At 40.0% G+C, this 13131-nt stretch overlaps 1 protein-coding gene across 1 annotated transcript in view; it reads right to left on the reverse strand.

Moving 5' to 3' along the window:
- Positions 1–316: 316 nt before the first annotated feature.
- The window catches only part of TFAP2D (transcription factor AP-2 delta), a 59048-nt gene continuing 46233 nt past the window's right edge, over positions 317–13131 (reverse strand). Inside the window, exon 7 of the mRNA XM_006056751.4 lies at positions 317–1733. Coding sequence (XP_006056813.2) covers positions 1514–1733 — 220 coding nt within the window. The 3' untranslated portion in view covers positions 317–1513. The remainder of the gene's footprint in view (positions 1734–13131) is intronic.

Here is a 13131-nt window from a genome sequence, read left to right on the forward strand (position 1 = left end):
AAAATAATAATAATATTCCTTATGGGGTTATACTGTGGCCGAGACTTTCTGAAAGTAATTGATGTATGTTAACGAGAGGAGAATATTTTCATGCTAAACAATGTCAGGGGTTCACATATTTTTTAAATGATATTTTTCATTGACGATGACCTACATTTTTATTTGCTTACAACTTTGAAAACTGTTAACAGTAGAAAGGTTAGTACTGCGTGGTGCCAGTTAGGTTTCTCTACACTTTCAGGTTTTAATGGACTGAACTTTCAATTAGCCCCTGGACTTTGCAGCCAGGAACCTCTTGTTCTCAGTGTTTTAACTAAAGGACAATAAGGCTTAAGAACAAGCTATGAAAAAAGGAAGCATCTTAAAAGCAAAAGTCTTCTCTGATCACTGTGTTTTCGTTTTCTTTACTGAACACAGACCTGAATGCTTTGAGCCTCTAAAGGTTTAGAACACAGCTACTGGCAGGTAGAAGAACCACAAAGGTAGAAAAAGAATAGCGGCTGTCATTATAACCATACAATCATTGGCCGCCAACACTTTGAGGGGCCTCCACGAGTTCCCTGGGCTCCTCTCCTGTCTCTGAGGGGCAGGGCTTCCTGGACAGTGCTGTTCCTATTCTCATGCTTTTCCAGGTGAGACACTACCACAGCTTTTCTTTGGAAGCCTAAGTAGCCGAGCTACCCTTTCCTATATCCATCTTGCCCTGACCCGCTATGTGCCGTCTGCTTCCTTAAACTGTTAGGCTGGGGATGTGAGGAGATTGGATAGAAGAGGTCATCTCTTATCTCTTAAACATTCTGCTGAGTCTTTTCTTTTAAAAAATTGGTCTTAGGATGGGGTGGGAATAATCACATGAAGAGGGGATAGAGTTTTCTGGAGTTTTTAAATACCACCAAGGCACTGGTAGTTAAGTGGGCTAGCGGTGACCAAGATTTTAAAATTGCTGTCAGTTCACAGGACAAAGATTCATGAATGCCCTTTTCAGTTCCCAAAGCATTTATTGATGGATTGATCGCCAAATTGGTCTATTTAGTGGAAAGAGGCACTCTTTTGTTTATAGGGGATTAAGTCGAGAAAGACGGGCGCTGTAGGCGCTGGTGGTGGGTTCCAGTCTGGTCATGCTTTCTGATCCCTAACTACAGAGTTGGATAAGAAAGTGCATCAGTTAGATGTGAAAAAGCATGTGCTGCCTCTCCAAAGTCCAGAAGTGCTTAAAAATTGTGATGTATATAATTCGGAACAATAAATTACGTGCACAAAAGGAGTTTATCATAACATAAATTAAAAAGTGACAACTTTATCACACAGTTACACTGCTGTTTTCCTTTTTTTTGTCTTTTTTTTTGATTTTGTCCTTTTTTGTTTCATTTTTCATTTCCATTTTTGTTTTTTTATGGAGGGCTGGGGGAGGGCAGAGATTTTGTCCACTGAAGATTAATCACCCTCAATGATATATAAATTAGAAAAAATATCAGCAGCAAGACTCTCTGGAAATAGATTCTGTTTGATGTAGTTAGTCTGTCTTTTCGGTTTTGCCCTCTTTCACGGCGGCCTCTGAAGTTTTCCGCAGGGGGGCTTTCTCCGAGGTGCCATGTCCTTGGCCAGAATCTGCTGCTCCACCATTTTTGTGAGTAGTGTGTTTTTCCAAGTAGTTCAGCATTTCACTGAGGACTGTTTGGAAAGTGCTTAGGGCTGCACATATTGCTGGGGTCCCAAAGCCATGAGTGATCAAACTGGAAATGAGAAACAGTAGGAAAAAGAGATGAGTAATTTGCAGTATGATATGGGATAACAAATCATCCCTCCCTCCCCATTTAATCTGGAACATTACATTAAAAAGCATTTATTATTCCTAAATGGTGCCAAGCATTGTGGAAGGTAGACGCAAGTCAATGCTCTGAATGATAAGAAGTTTAGGTCTATTTGTTATAATATGTCATTAATAGACTTGATTTGTTGTTGTTTAGTCACTAAGTTGTGTCCCATGTCTTTCTGACCCCCATGGACTGCAGTCCGCCAGCTTCCTTTGTCCATGGAATTTCCCAGGCAAGAACACTGGAGTGAGTTGCCATTTCCTTCTCCAGGGGGTCTTCCTGACCCAGAATTGAACCTGTACCCCCTGTACTGGTGGGTTCTTTACCACTGAGCCACCAGGGAAACCCTGATAGACTTGGTAGGCACTAATTATTAGCAATTCCAAGGGTTTGACACATGCTTTGACTCTGAGTCTCTATATCATTAAGAAAGCCAGTAAATACATCTTTCTATTGTGAGAATCTGGAGAAGGCAATGGCACCCCACTCCAGTATTCTTGCCTGGAAAATCCCATGGATGGAGGAGCCTGGTAGGCTGTAGTCCATGGGGTCGCTTAGAGTCAGACACAATTGAGCAACTTCCCTTTCACTTTTCACTTTCACGCATTGGAGAAGGAAATGGCAACCCACTCCAGTGTTCTTGCCTGGAGAATCCCAGGGATGGGGGAACCTGGTGGGCTTCCATCTATGGGGTCGCACAGTCGGACACAACTGAAGCAACTTAGCAGCAGCAGCAGCATTGTGAGAATCATTGCTTTTAAGAATGGCACATACACTTACATAAGCAGAGATCACACAATAAGAGACCAAAAGTGGCTGAGTGTGCCTGATGGTTAGCTGTTCTTCTAACTTCATTCTTCTTTTCTTCAAAGTTATGAAGTTTTATCTGAGCATAAGGCATCCTGCTGGAGGCCACATTCCCAAGCTTCCCTTGCAGGTAAGTTGGACCCAGGACTAACCTTTCCACAACAGACCAAAAGAAGGGATGTTTTCAATTCCCATCTGCTTAAAATGAAAGGTACTGCCCTCTATTTTCTCTCAAAATAGCCATGCAGGTGTGCAGATATGAATGGAACAAGATGGCAGGAATCTACTCACCTCCTGTCTCCTATCTCTTTTTTGGGGTTTCAGCAGGTAACTAATTCACTAATAATCATAACTAATGAGTCATGTAGGGAGGGCTGTGGCAACCTCAGCATTGGTAGCCCATCCAACTGTAACAAACATCCTCTCTAGTTGAACAAATACCTAAGCATAGATTCACTCTTTCTGCAAACAGAACCCACCCAGATTATTCACTTGTGTCTGTTGTTCCTGAAGTGACATTGTCAGGTTGCTCCCCATTACTCATATCTTATAAACTATAGAAAAACATGTTTGATGTACATCTTGCACATGTTATTATATCCATTTATCTATAAATAACATGGCTGATAAATGGTACATCTGATAAATGAAGTCGTTAACTACTTACAAGCCCTAGTTGTTATAGTTATTGTGACATTGTGCTTAGTCGCTCAGTTGTGTCCACCTCTTTGTGACCCCATGGACTGTAGCCCTCCACGCTCCTTTGTCCATGGGGATTCTCCAGGCAAAAATACTGGAGTGGGTTGCCATGCCCTCCTCCAGAGGATCTTCCCAACCCAGGGATTGAACCCAGGTCTCCTGCATTGCAGGCGGATTCTTTACCAGCTGAGCTACCAGGGAAGCCCACTGTGACATTAGCAGTTTTAAAATCAGATAGTACTATCCTTCACAATATGTTAGTTTGCTAGTTATCCTTCTTTAGGTATGTAATCTTAAAGGACAAAAATGACAAGCTCTTAAAATATTGCAAATGATGAATTTAGGATCAAGGCAGCTACTGATATGCCTCAATGGTGATAATAGTAAGATCGAGCACATGGAGTTATTGCTTATATTAATACACACAAAGGAGTCTGGAGGATGCCAGACTATTAGGAAGTGTTTCAGCAAATGGTAGAAATTGTTGGCTGTGGAATGTTCATGGTGAGGGTGAATTTTTCTGCATGTCCGTTATATTTTACAGGTTGCTACTATCTTTCATGCTGGCATTTTACAAAGCCTACCCTATGCCTAAGTCATAACTAACATACATTAAAAAGAAAAAAAACCAGACCTCAGTCACCAATTATTTAGAAAACAAGACTGGTTAATGCTTGGGTAACTATATACACCAAAGTTTGCCTTTTATGAGTAAGGCATCACCATTGTTGAAGCATATACATATACATATCTCACATTGCTGAACAGGAAAACTGACTTCGGCTCCATTTCTACAATGATAACAGTTAGAGGGGAATCCAAATGTTTTAGAACTTATCAGGAAGACAGAACATAAATGGAGTTGATTAAAGTGGTAGAAGAATTAATCATGGCGGCAACCGCATAAAGAACAAATGAGGCCATCTATTAATGTCTAGATGCTTGGCCCTGAGCTCAAACTATTGGGTTGACCAAAAAGTTCGTTCAGTTTTTTCCATAGGATGTTATACATGCTAACGGGATACCTCTTTTCTCATGCTTTATTCCTGTTCAGGACTCCTTGTACCATTGAAAGTGAAAGTGAAAGTCACTTAGTCCTGTGCGGTGTCTGACCCATTGTGACCCCGTGAACTGTAGCCCACCAGGCTGCTCTGTCCATGGAATTCTCCAGGCAAGAATACTGGAGTGGGTTGCCATTTCCTACTACAGGGGATCTTCCTGACCCAGGGATCAAACCAGGGTCTCCTGCGCTGCAGGCAGATTCTTTACCATTTGAGCTACCAGGGAAGCCCATTAGATGAATTTATTTTCCTCTCTATTGCCATGTCCTCTCAGTTTTGACTCCTCTTTCAGAAATTACAGAATTTAGTTCCACTTGGGTAAATATTAAGGTTAGTAGCCAATATCTGAGTTCTGACCATATGCCAGGCTGTGTTCTAAGTGCTTTCTTCTGCACCTCTGATATAATCTGGGCAACAACTCTAAGAAGTATTATTATGTCCATTTTACAGATGAAGAAACAGATACTCAGACATATTAAATAATTTTTGCCTGAGAAATTCTGTATTGACTCTGTGCTTATTTACATTCCTCTCAGGCTGTGGGTGTGTTTATGACTTCATTTTGAGAAATCAGTCTATTGGCTGTTTTTGCTCAACTCCTCTAACTGAGCTTTGTTCTATGGGCCGGCTCGCAGCATGAAAGATCATTCTTACTCATTTTCCTGTTTAAAACCAGGATTCTAAAAGGCCAACTACAGGAACTTCCCTGGTAGTCCAGTGGCTAAAACTCTGCTCCCAATGCAGGGGGCCTGGGTTTGATCCCTGGTCAGGGAACTAGATCACACATGCTATAGCTAAGCGTTCACATGCCTCAACTAAAGATCCCACGTACAGCAATGAAGCTCGAAGATCCTGCCCACGACAACTAAGACCTGGTCCAGCCAAATACATAAATAAAAATAAATATTAAAAAAAATCTTTTCAAAGGCCAAGTACAAAGTAGATGGGTCTATATAAATGCTCTACTTCTCCATGTTGAGAAGCGTGGTTGCCATAATGAAAGATTCTCAGGTTGGCATCTCTCCTTGGCTGATGGTCTTTCTTGCTTCTAAAATCTGTACCTGGTCTTTTGTAAGCTGCATTGTCCCATGTGCCCTGGGTTGAGAACTCTTTGCACAGAGTCTTCACACTGCCTTTGACCTTAGGCACTGTGTAATTTGTGGGAAGTTACAAAGAGCCTTGTAAGATGGTCTGATGAAAACATCTGCAAGTTTCTTTCCAGCTCTAAGCTGCAGTTCACTGGTATAATGCTTATGATGCACTTCTTAAAACCAAGGACATGACAGAAGGTTATGGGCATTGAAAAACCACTCAGCTCAACAGAGAAGTCTAAAACTGAAATATTCGATGTAAGAAAAGGAAGGATCTGAGGTGTTATCTTCAAAACAAAAAATATAATGTAAATGTTAATTTCCTTGACTTCACACTACCTGCACATCAAAAAATATGCATGGAACACTGCATAGGATAATGCTAAATGCAAAGTATAGCTCTGTTCTAGCAGTGTTCAGTGAGGTTTATGAACCCAAATAATTAAAGTAATCTGATACTGTATGAGAATCACAGAACAAAGTGTAAAATCACAGGATGATTAAAAGAATTTCTGGGGACATCATGTTTTTCTTTTGGCCCCAACCATTTTAGAAAAATAGGTATATGTCTCATTTACAGTGACACGCAAAAAGGAGAAAAGGAATAATGTAGAGTCTACAGAAAAACACGAGAAAAACAGAAAGATGAGGCTGACTTTCAGTCCTAGACAGAAAATAAAGTCATGTGTAAGGTAACACACCATAGTCAAATCTTCAAAATCTTTGATAAGGCCATTTTTTTGCCCTTAGAAAATAATTTTTAGCCATAGATTTAATGCTTAAGTTATATTTGGCACTTGCATCTATTTTATCAATTTGATAAAATATCAGAGAGCATTTCACAAGTAAATATTACCTGGGCTAAGTAGCAGCCATGATGGCTTGAAGTAGGTTATCAAAATATAAAAGTCTTTATAAATTCATATTCATCTAAAAGTTTGTCCTCAAGTAGACAAGTAAGAAAGACAACCAACATTGTGCTAGATGTTTCTAGCACATGCCACATTTAACACAGTTTGCTCAACCCTGGCAGACAATACAAAGGTTGTATCAGCTTTCTTAATGTATTTGCATTTTACTGCTCTTTCTTCACTCTTTATAATCATATGTTCTATTATTTTATTTTTGAAAGGCTTATCTCTTCTCTATCCTTAAACCTATAGTGGTCATTCCCACTTGTGTTTGTTTATCCTCCCTTTTTTTTTTTCCAGCCATTCTAAAAACCACTCACCCTTCAAAGCTCCTTGGATAATATTGAAAAAAGGAGTCAGTTTCCTGGTCCCCTGATTAAGACATTGAAAAGGATGTGCTTCTACCAAAGGACAGAAACTTGCCCAAAGTGATGAGAAAACTTGAATTCTGAAGAGAAAGGAGTAACATTCCCCACCCCACTCCCACCCCAAAATATAAAACTAGAGCCCAGAGAACACAATGAAAAGAAAATAAGTGAGGGCAAGATCTCATCATCAAAGAGGAAGCTATATGGAGCCATATCAGTTACAGCATAAGTGATCATCCAAGTTTCAACTTTGACCATGCCCGAAAGGGCAGTCATGGAGGTCCTCCAATGCCAGCAGGAGGGCCTGGGCTCCTGAGGCTCCGAGGGGAACAGCAGCCTCCAGGTTCTGCCCTTGCCCTCAGGTTTCTAGAGACTTCTCAAAGCTATTCCTCAACTCTGGAACCCCTCCTTCTGCTCATGCGTACATGTGTGTCTACCCAATGCAGGGGAAGATGGTGCTCGTGGCTTCCTCCAGGCAGCCCTCAACCCATCACTCCCTGCAGGGCCTTGGTGTTTGCATGGCCCCTGCTTGAGGCCTGAGCCTTCCTGCTCTCAGCACCCTGGGCCGCGGGCTGCTCCCAGGCCGGGCCCTGATCTCCCTTCTGCCTCTGGCTGGGTTGCCTGCCCTGGCCAAGTGAGTTCTGACAGTGCCTCCCCTTCCTGGGGCCTTCAGGAAAAGTATTTTTACACCTCTCTCTCTCTTCCTTTTTTATTCAACTTGTTAATAAAGAGCTTGTAGTGAGAAAAAAAATTAATATAAGATTTAGTATATTAATATAAAATCTATATTAACATACATTTTAATGTAAGTGGCAAATAAGATGTTAAATGTATCTCCAACAATCTGTGGCTTGAATTCTTACTGTAAACTGGTAATCAAATGTTAGAGTCTAGCCTTCAAAAAAAAACAAAATAGAACCAAACCACCAGCCAACAACAACTAAAACAAACAGGACTGAGCCGGGGCACTAATATTGTCAACTTGCACTCTACTTGGCTCAGAGGTTAAAGTGTCTGCCTGGAATACGGGGACCCAGGTTTGATCCCTGGGTCAGGAAGATCCTCTGGAGAAGGAAATGGCAACCCACTCCAGTACTCTTGCCTGGAGAATCCCATGGAGGGAGGAGCCTGGTAGGCTACAGTCCATGGGGTCGCAAAGAGTGGGACACGACTGAGCGACTTCACTTTCACTTTCACACTCTACTTGACATTGTCTGATTGCCACCATTTGGGTACTTGTCACTTCCAGGAGGCAGAGTCTTGAGGGACTTGAGGGAGAGGAGGCAGGACCCCCATGTATGGAATAATTGAGTTAACAAAGACTAAAGTTTCCTTGGTTTCGTCCAGGAGTCTCTGTTACCCCAGCCTGTAGAATTTAATTTTTTTGGGTTGTGCTGGGTCTTCATTGCAGGCACACAGGCTTAGTTGCCCTGAGGTATGTGGTATTTAAGTTCCCCGACCAGGGGACCTGTGTCCCCTGCATTGGAAGGTGAATTCATAACCACTGGACCACCAAGGAAGTCTAAGACCTGTAGTTTGAATTTCTGTTCCAAGAATGAGGAAGAAGAACAATATAGAGACAGGCTTAGGTGAGGGAGTACTATGTTAGCAAGTGAAGCAAATGAAGGATTAAGTGGTAATTAAGATACTTTGCTTTCTTTTCAAAGAGGTTAATCTTTAAAACTGGCAAGGGTATTAGTGGAACTGCAACTTTTTTTTTTAAGTATAGGAAATTCCTATTTAAAGATAAAGAAAACATAAGTGTTCGTTTCTGAGACACTCGAGTGGCTGAGTAATCTTTGAAAAATTATAGAAGATGGAACAGAAGTAGTGAAATAGAATACTCCAATACACTGGCCACCTGATACGAAGAGCCAACTCATTAGAAAAGACCCTGATCCTGGGAAGGATTGAGGGCAGGAGGAGAAGGGGATGACAGAGGATGAGATGGTTGGATGGCATCACTGATTCAATGCACATGAGTGTGAGCAAACTTCGGAAGATAGTGAAGGACAGGGAGGCCTGGCATGCTGCAGTCCATGGGGTTGCAGAGTCAGACACCACTGAGCGACTGAACAACAAATACCTTAATAATCAAAGCAGGGGGGGAAAGAGACAGATTTTAGAAATTCTAGGTTATTAAATTACATTTAATTAGCCCCATAGTAAATTTCTTATAATGAGATATTTTAAAAAATCATGTATACCTAGTTTGAATTTACATACAGTAATACTAATCCTTTTTAGGGATGTAGTTTATTGAATTTTGACAAACTTACAAAGTTGCATCATGACTACCATTACCCAAAACATTTTCTTGTAATTCATTTTGGTCAATGACACTTTCTTCATCCCAAGAGCCTGGGAATCAGTGTTCTAATTTCTATCTATATAGCTTTTACTTTTCCCCTGAATGTCATATAAATTGGATCATGAAGTCTACAGGCTTTTATCACTGGCTCTTTTCCCTTTGCCTAATAATTTTGGGATTCACCCAGATTGTGGTGTTTATCAATAGACGATTTCTTTTTACTGCTGGTAGGTTTTCCATTAAATGGAATTATTGCAATTTGTTCATGTAATGAATACATCTAAGGGGCTAATATTTTTTTAAAAATATAAGTGATCACTACAGCGCTGCATGGATTCAGTAATAATAATTGAGTTAACAAAAGCTAAACGTTCCTCAGTTTCCAGTGGAATGCCGCAAGACTTTCTCATTAATCCTACTCTGCTCCACATCTTAATTGACAACGTGATTGACAGCGTCATGGATTTGTAACTTAATGGCTGGCATTAGAATAGAGAGGAAAATTGCTGTATTGGATAACAGAACCAAAGTTCTGAAATACCTTTATGTGGTAAAAAGCTTAGTTGGTGGGCTAAATCAATGATGTGAAATTTAGGAGAGATTAAGGAAAACACATCCCCTTGCAGTATATTGAGAAAAGGAGACAGCTGACTCGAGCAATTTTCAGGGAAAAGGCTCACCAAACAGTCAGTCAAACCAAAAAACGAGGGTCAAAATGTGAAGTTTGGATGCTAGCTAGTCAGGCTTATAACTACATTCACCTTGAACTATTTTCTAAGTAGATTCCGGCTCACTGATTTAATTTTCCCATGACTAATTTCACACTGAGGAGCAGACAGGTTTTGACAACTACCTGCTGAGAAAACCCAGACTGTTGTAGTTTATAGCACCCAATGTTCCAGAAAATGTAACTTATATTTAACAGTCATCTTCTTAATTTTACTCATGGTTTTAAAAACCCCTATTTTGCTAGACCTCTTAATGACATTCTCTACAGCATCTTTCTCGGAGAAGGCAATGGCACCCCACTCCAGTACTCTTGCCTCGGAAATCCCATGGACGAAGGAGCCTGGTAGGCTACAGTCCATGGGGCCGCTAAGAGTCAGACACGACTGAGTGACTTCACTTTCACTTTCCATTTTCATTCATTGGAGAAGGAAATGGCAACCCACTCCAGTGTTCTTGCCTGGAGAATCCCAGGGACAGAGGAGCCTGGTGGGCTTCCATCTATGGGGTCGCACAGAGTCAGACACAACTGACGCAACTTAGCAGCAGCAGCAGCTGAGCATCTTTCTGCCACATAAACCATCTTCTAATTGGCTCAGTTTAGGAAGGTAGGTAACAGTTTGCTGGATCCAGAGGTGAAACCCTACTTTTGACATTGCCCCTAGTGTTAAAGTATGTTCACATCTCAGCAATGGGACAGACACCAAATGGTAGAAGCACCTTTTCTAGGGAGACTCTGCATTAGTGTATGCACACATGTACACACAATTGACTTATACTATTTTTATTGACCTGAACACATACTACAGAGATAGATTTTAACTTTTTAAAGGAAAATATATTGCAACAGTTCAAATTGTACTCTTTGTTAGTGAGATTAAAAATGAAAAAATTGAGGAACTCCCTGGTGGTCCAGTGGCTAAGACTCTGAGTTCCCAATGCAGGGGGTCTGGATTCGATCCCTGGTCAAGGAACTAGATTTCACATGTCTCAACTAAGAGTTTGCATGCTGCATCTAAGACCCAGCACAGCCAAATAAAGAAATAAATATTTTTAAAAAAAATAAGAAATTGAGGAAAAATGAAAGCGGTCATAGAGGATAGTAGAGAAGAGATTGTTGCTTGAAAAAGAATAAATTGTTATTCTTTATTCTTTTTCCCTGTGCAATTTTCTAATAAGATGTTATTAACAACCCATCTTTAACTCCAGCAGTATTTATGTTTATAAACTACTTGACATTAATCATGAGGAATTATCAGGAGACTTCTATATAATAGAAATTTCACAAACTCCCTGTGATATCTGGCTAAATGAATATTTTTTGCTTGTGGCTACATCCTTACGTATTTATTTTTAAAATCTCCAAAGCTTCAGTGCTTACTTGGAATATAGGTTAATATAGGATCTGAATAAACATCTACCAGAGGAACAAGTAAATATAGTTTACATTTCAACAGCCTTGCTGTCCGCTAGAGACATGTTACAAAGCTTTTTCCATATTGCCCTAATTGTCCTTCAGAAATGCTTTATCATTACTTTAATTGATTTGTCTAAAGTAATTTAAATTAAGCTACTAAGGTAATTTTCTAAAGCATGGCCTAAAGCAAATTTCTATGGAATCTTCCCCTGAATTCTTCCTATCTTGGCAAGAGTTGGGCCTGACACATGAAAAGATGGATCAACACCACTAATATTAGAGAAATGCAAATCAAAACAACAATGAGACATTACCTCACACTTTTCAGAATTGCTATCAACAAAAGTATCAACAAATGGCTATCATTTGCAAGTAACAAATGTTGATGACGATGTGGAGAAAAGGAAAATCTTATACACTATTGATAGGAACATAGCTTGGTAAAAAACAGTATGGAGGTTTCTCAAAAAACTAAAAATAGAGCTATGATATGATATCCAGCAATTCCACTCTTGGGTATATATCCAGAAAAAAATGAAAGCACTAATACAAAAAGATACATGTATGCCAATGTTCACAGCATCATTATTTACAATTGCCAACATATGGAAGCAACCCAACTGTCCATCAACAGATGAATTTGCAAAGACGATGTGGTATAGCCACTGCAGGAAAAAATAAGGTCTGCCCTTTTAAGCAATGTGAATGAACCTAGTGAATATCATGCTTAGTGAAATAAGTCAGAAAAAGACAAATACTGTATGAAATAATACAAATAAATGACTATAACAATACAAAAACAGACTCACAGATATAGAAAACAAACTAGTGGTTACCAGAGGGCAGAGGGAAGGGGAGAGGGGCAGGTTAGGGTTATAGGATTAAGAGATCCAATTATTATGTATAATAGATAAGCAATAAGGATACACTGTATAGCACAGGGAATTATAGTCATTATCTTATAATAACATTTTAAAAAGTCTAAACATACTGAATCACTGTGCTATATACCTGAAACTAACATAGTACTATAAGTCAACTGTACTTGAATTTAAAAAAAAGTTGGGCCTGAGGTCCAACATATCCTTTCTACCTACTAAGTAAACATTCTCTAATGGCAGAAATTGAAGAGGAACTAAAGAGCTTCTTGATGAAAGTAAAAGAGGAGAGTGAAAAAGCTGGCTTAAAACTCAACATTAAAAAACTAAATCATGGCATTTGGTCCCATCACTTCATAGCAAATAGAAGGGGAAAAAGTGGAAGCAGTGAGAGATTTTATTTTCTTGGGCTCCAAGATCACTATGCACAGTGACTGCAGCTATGAAATTAAAAGACGCATGGAAGGAAAGGACATTTGTTACTTACTTTCCTTGGAAGGAAAGTTATGACAAACCTAGACAGCATATCAAAAAGCAGAGACATCATTTTGCTGACAAAGGTCCATATAGTCAAAGCTATAGTTCTTCCAGTAACCATGTACAATGTGATAGCTGGACCATAAAGAAGGCTGAGTGCCAAAGAATTGATGCTTTCAAACTGTGGTGCTGGTGAAAACTCTTGAGAGTCCCTTGGAAGGCAAGGAGATCAAAGCTGTCAGTCCTAAAGGAACTCAACCCTGAATATTCATTGGAAGGACTGATGCTGTAGCTGAAGCTCTAATTCTGTGGCCACCTGATGTAGAGAGCCAACTCACTGGAAAGGACCCTGATACTGGGAAAGATTGAAGGCAAAAGGAGAAGGGAGTGGCAGAGAATGAGATGGTTAAATAGCATCATTGACTCAATGGACATGAATTTAAGCAAACTGCGAGACAGTGAAGGACAGAGGAGCCTGGGGTGCTGCAGTCCATTGGGTCACAAAGAGTCAGACAAAACTAAACAACTGAACAATAACAACAACAACAAGCAAACACTAATTTAACAGGAT

Source organism: Bubalus bubalis, chromosome 2 (assembly GCF_019923935.1).
Source record: "Bubalus bubalis isolate 160015118507 breed Murrah chromosome 2, NDDB_SH_1, whole genome shotgun sequence".
In the NCBI taxonomy this organism is placed as follows: Eukaryota; Metazoa; Chordata; class Mammalia; order Artiodactyla; family Bovidae; genus Bubalus; species Bubalus bubalis.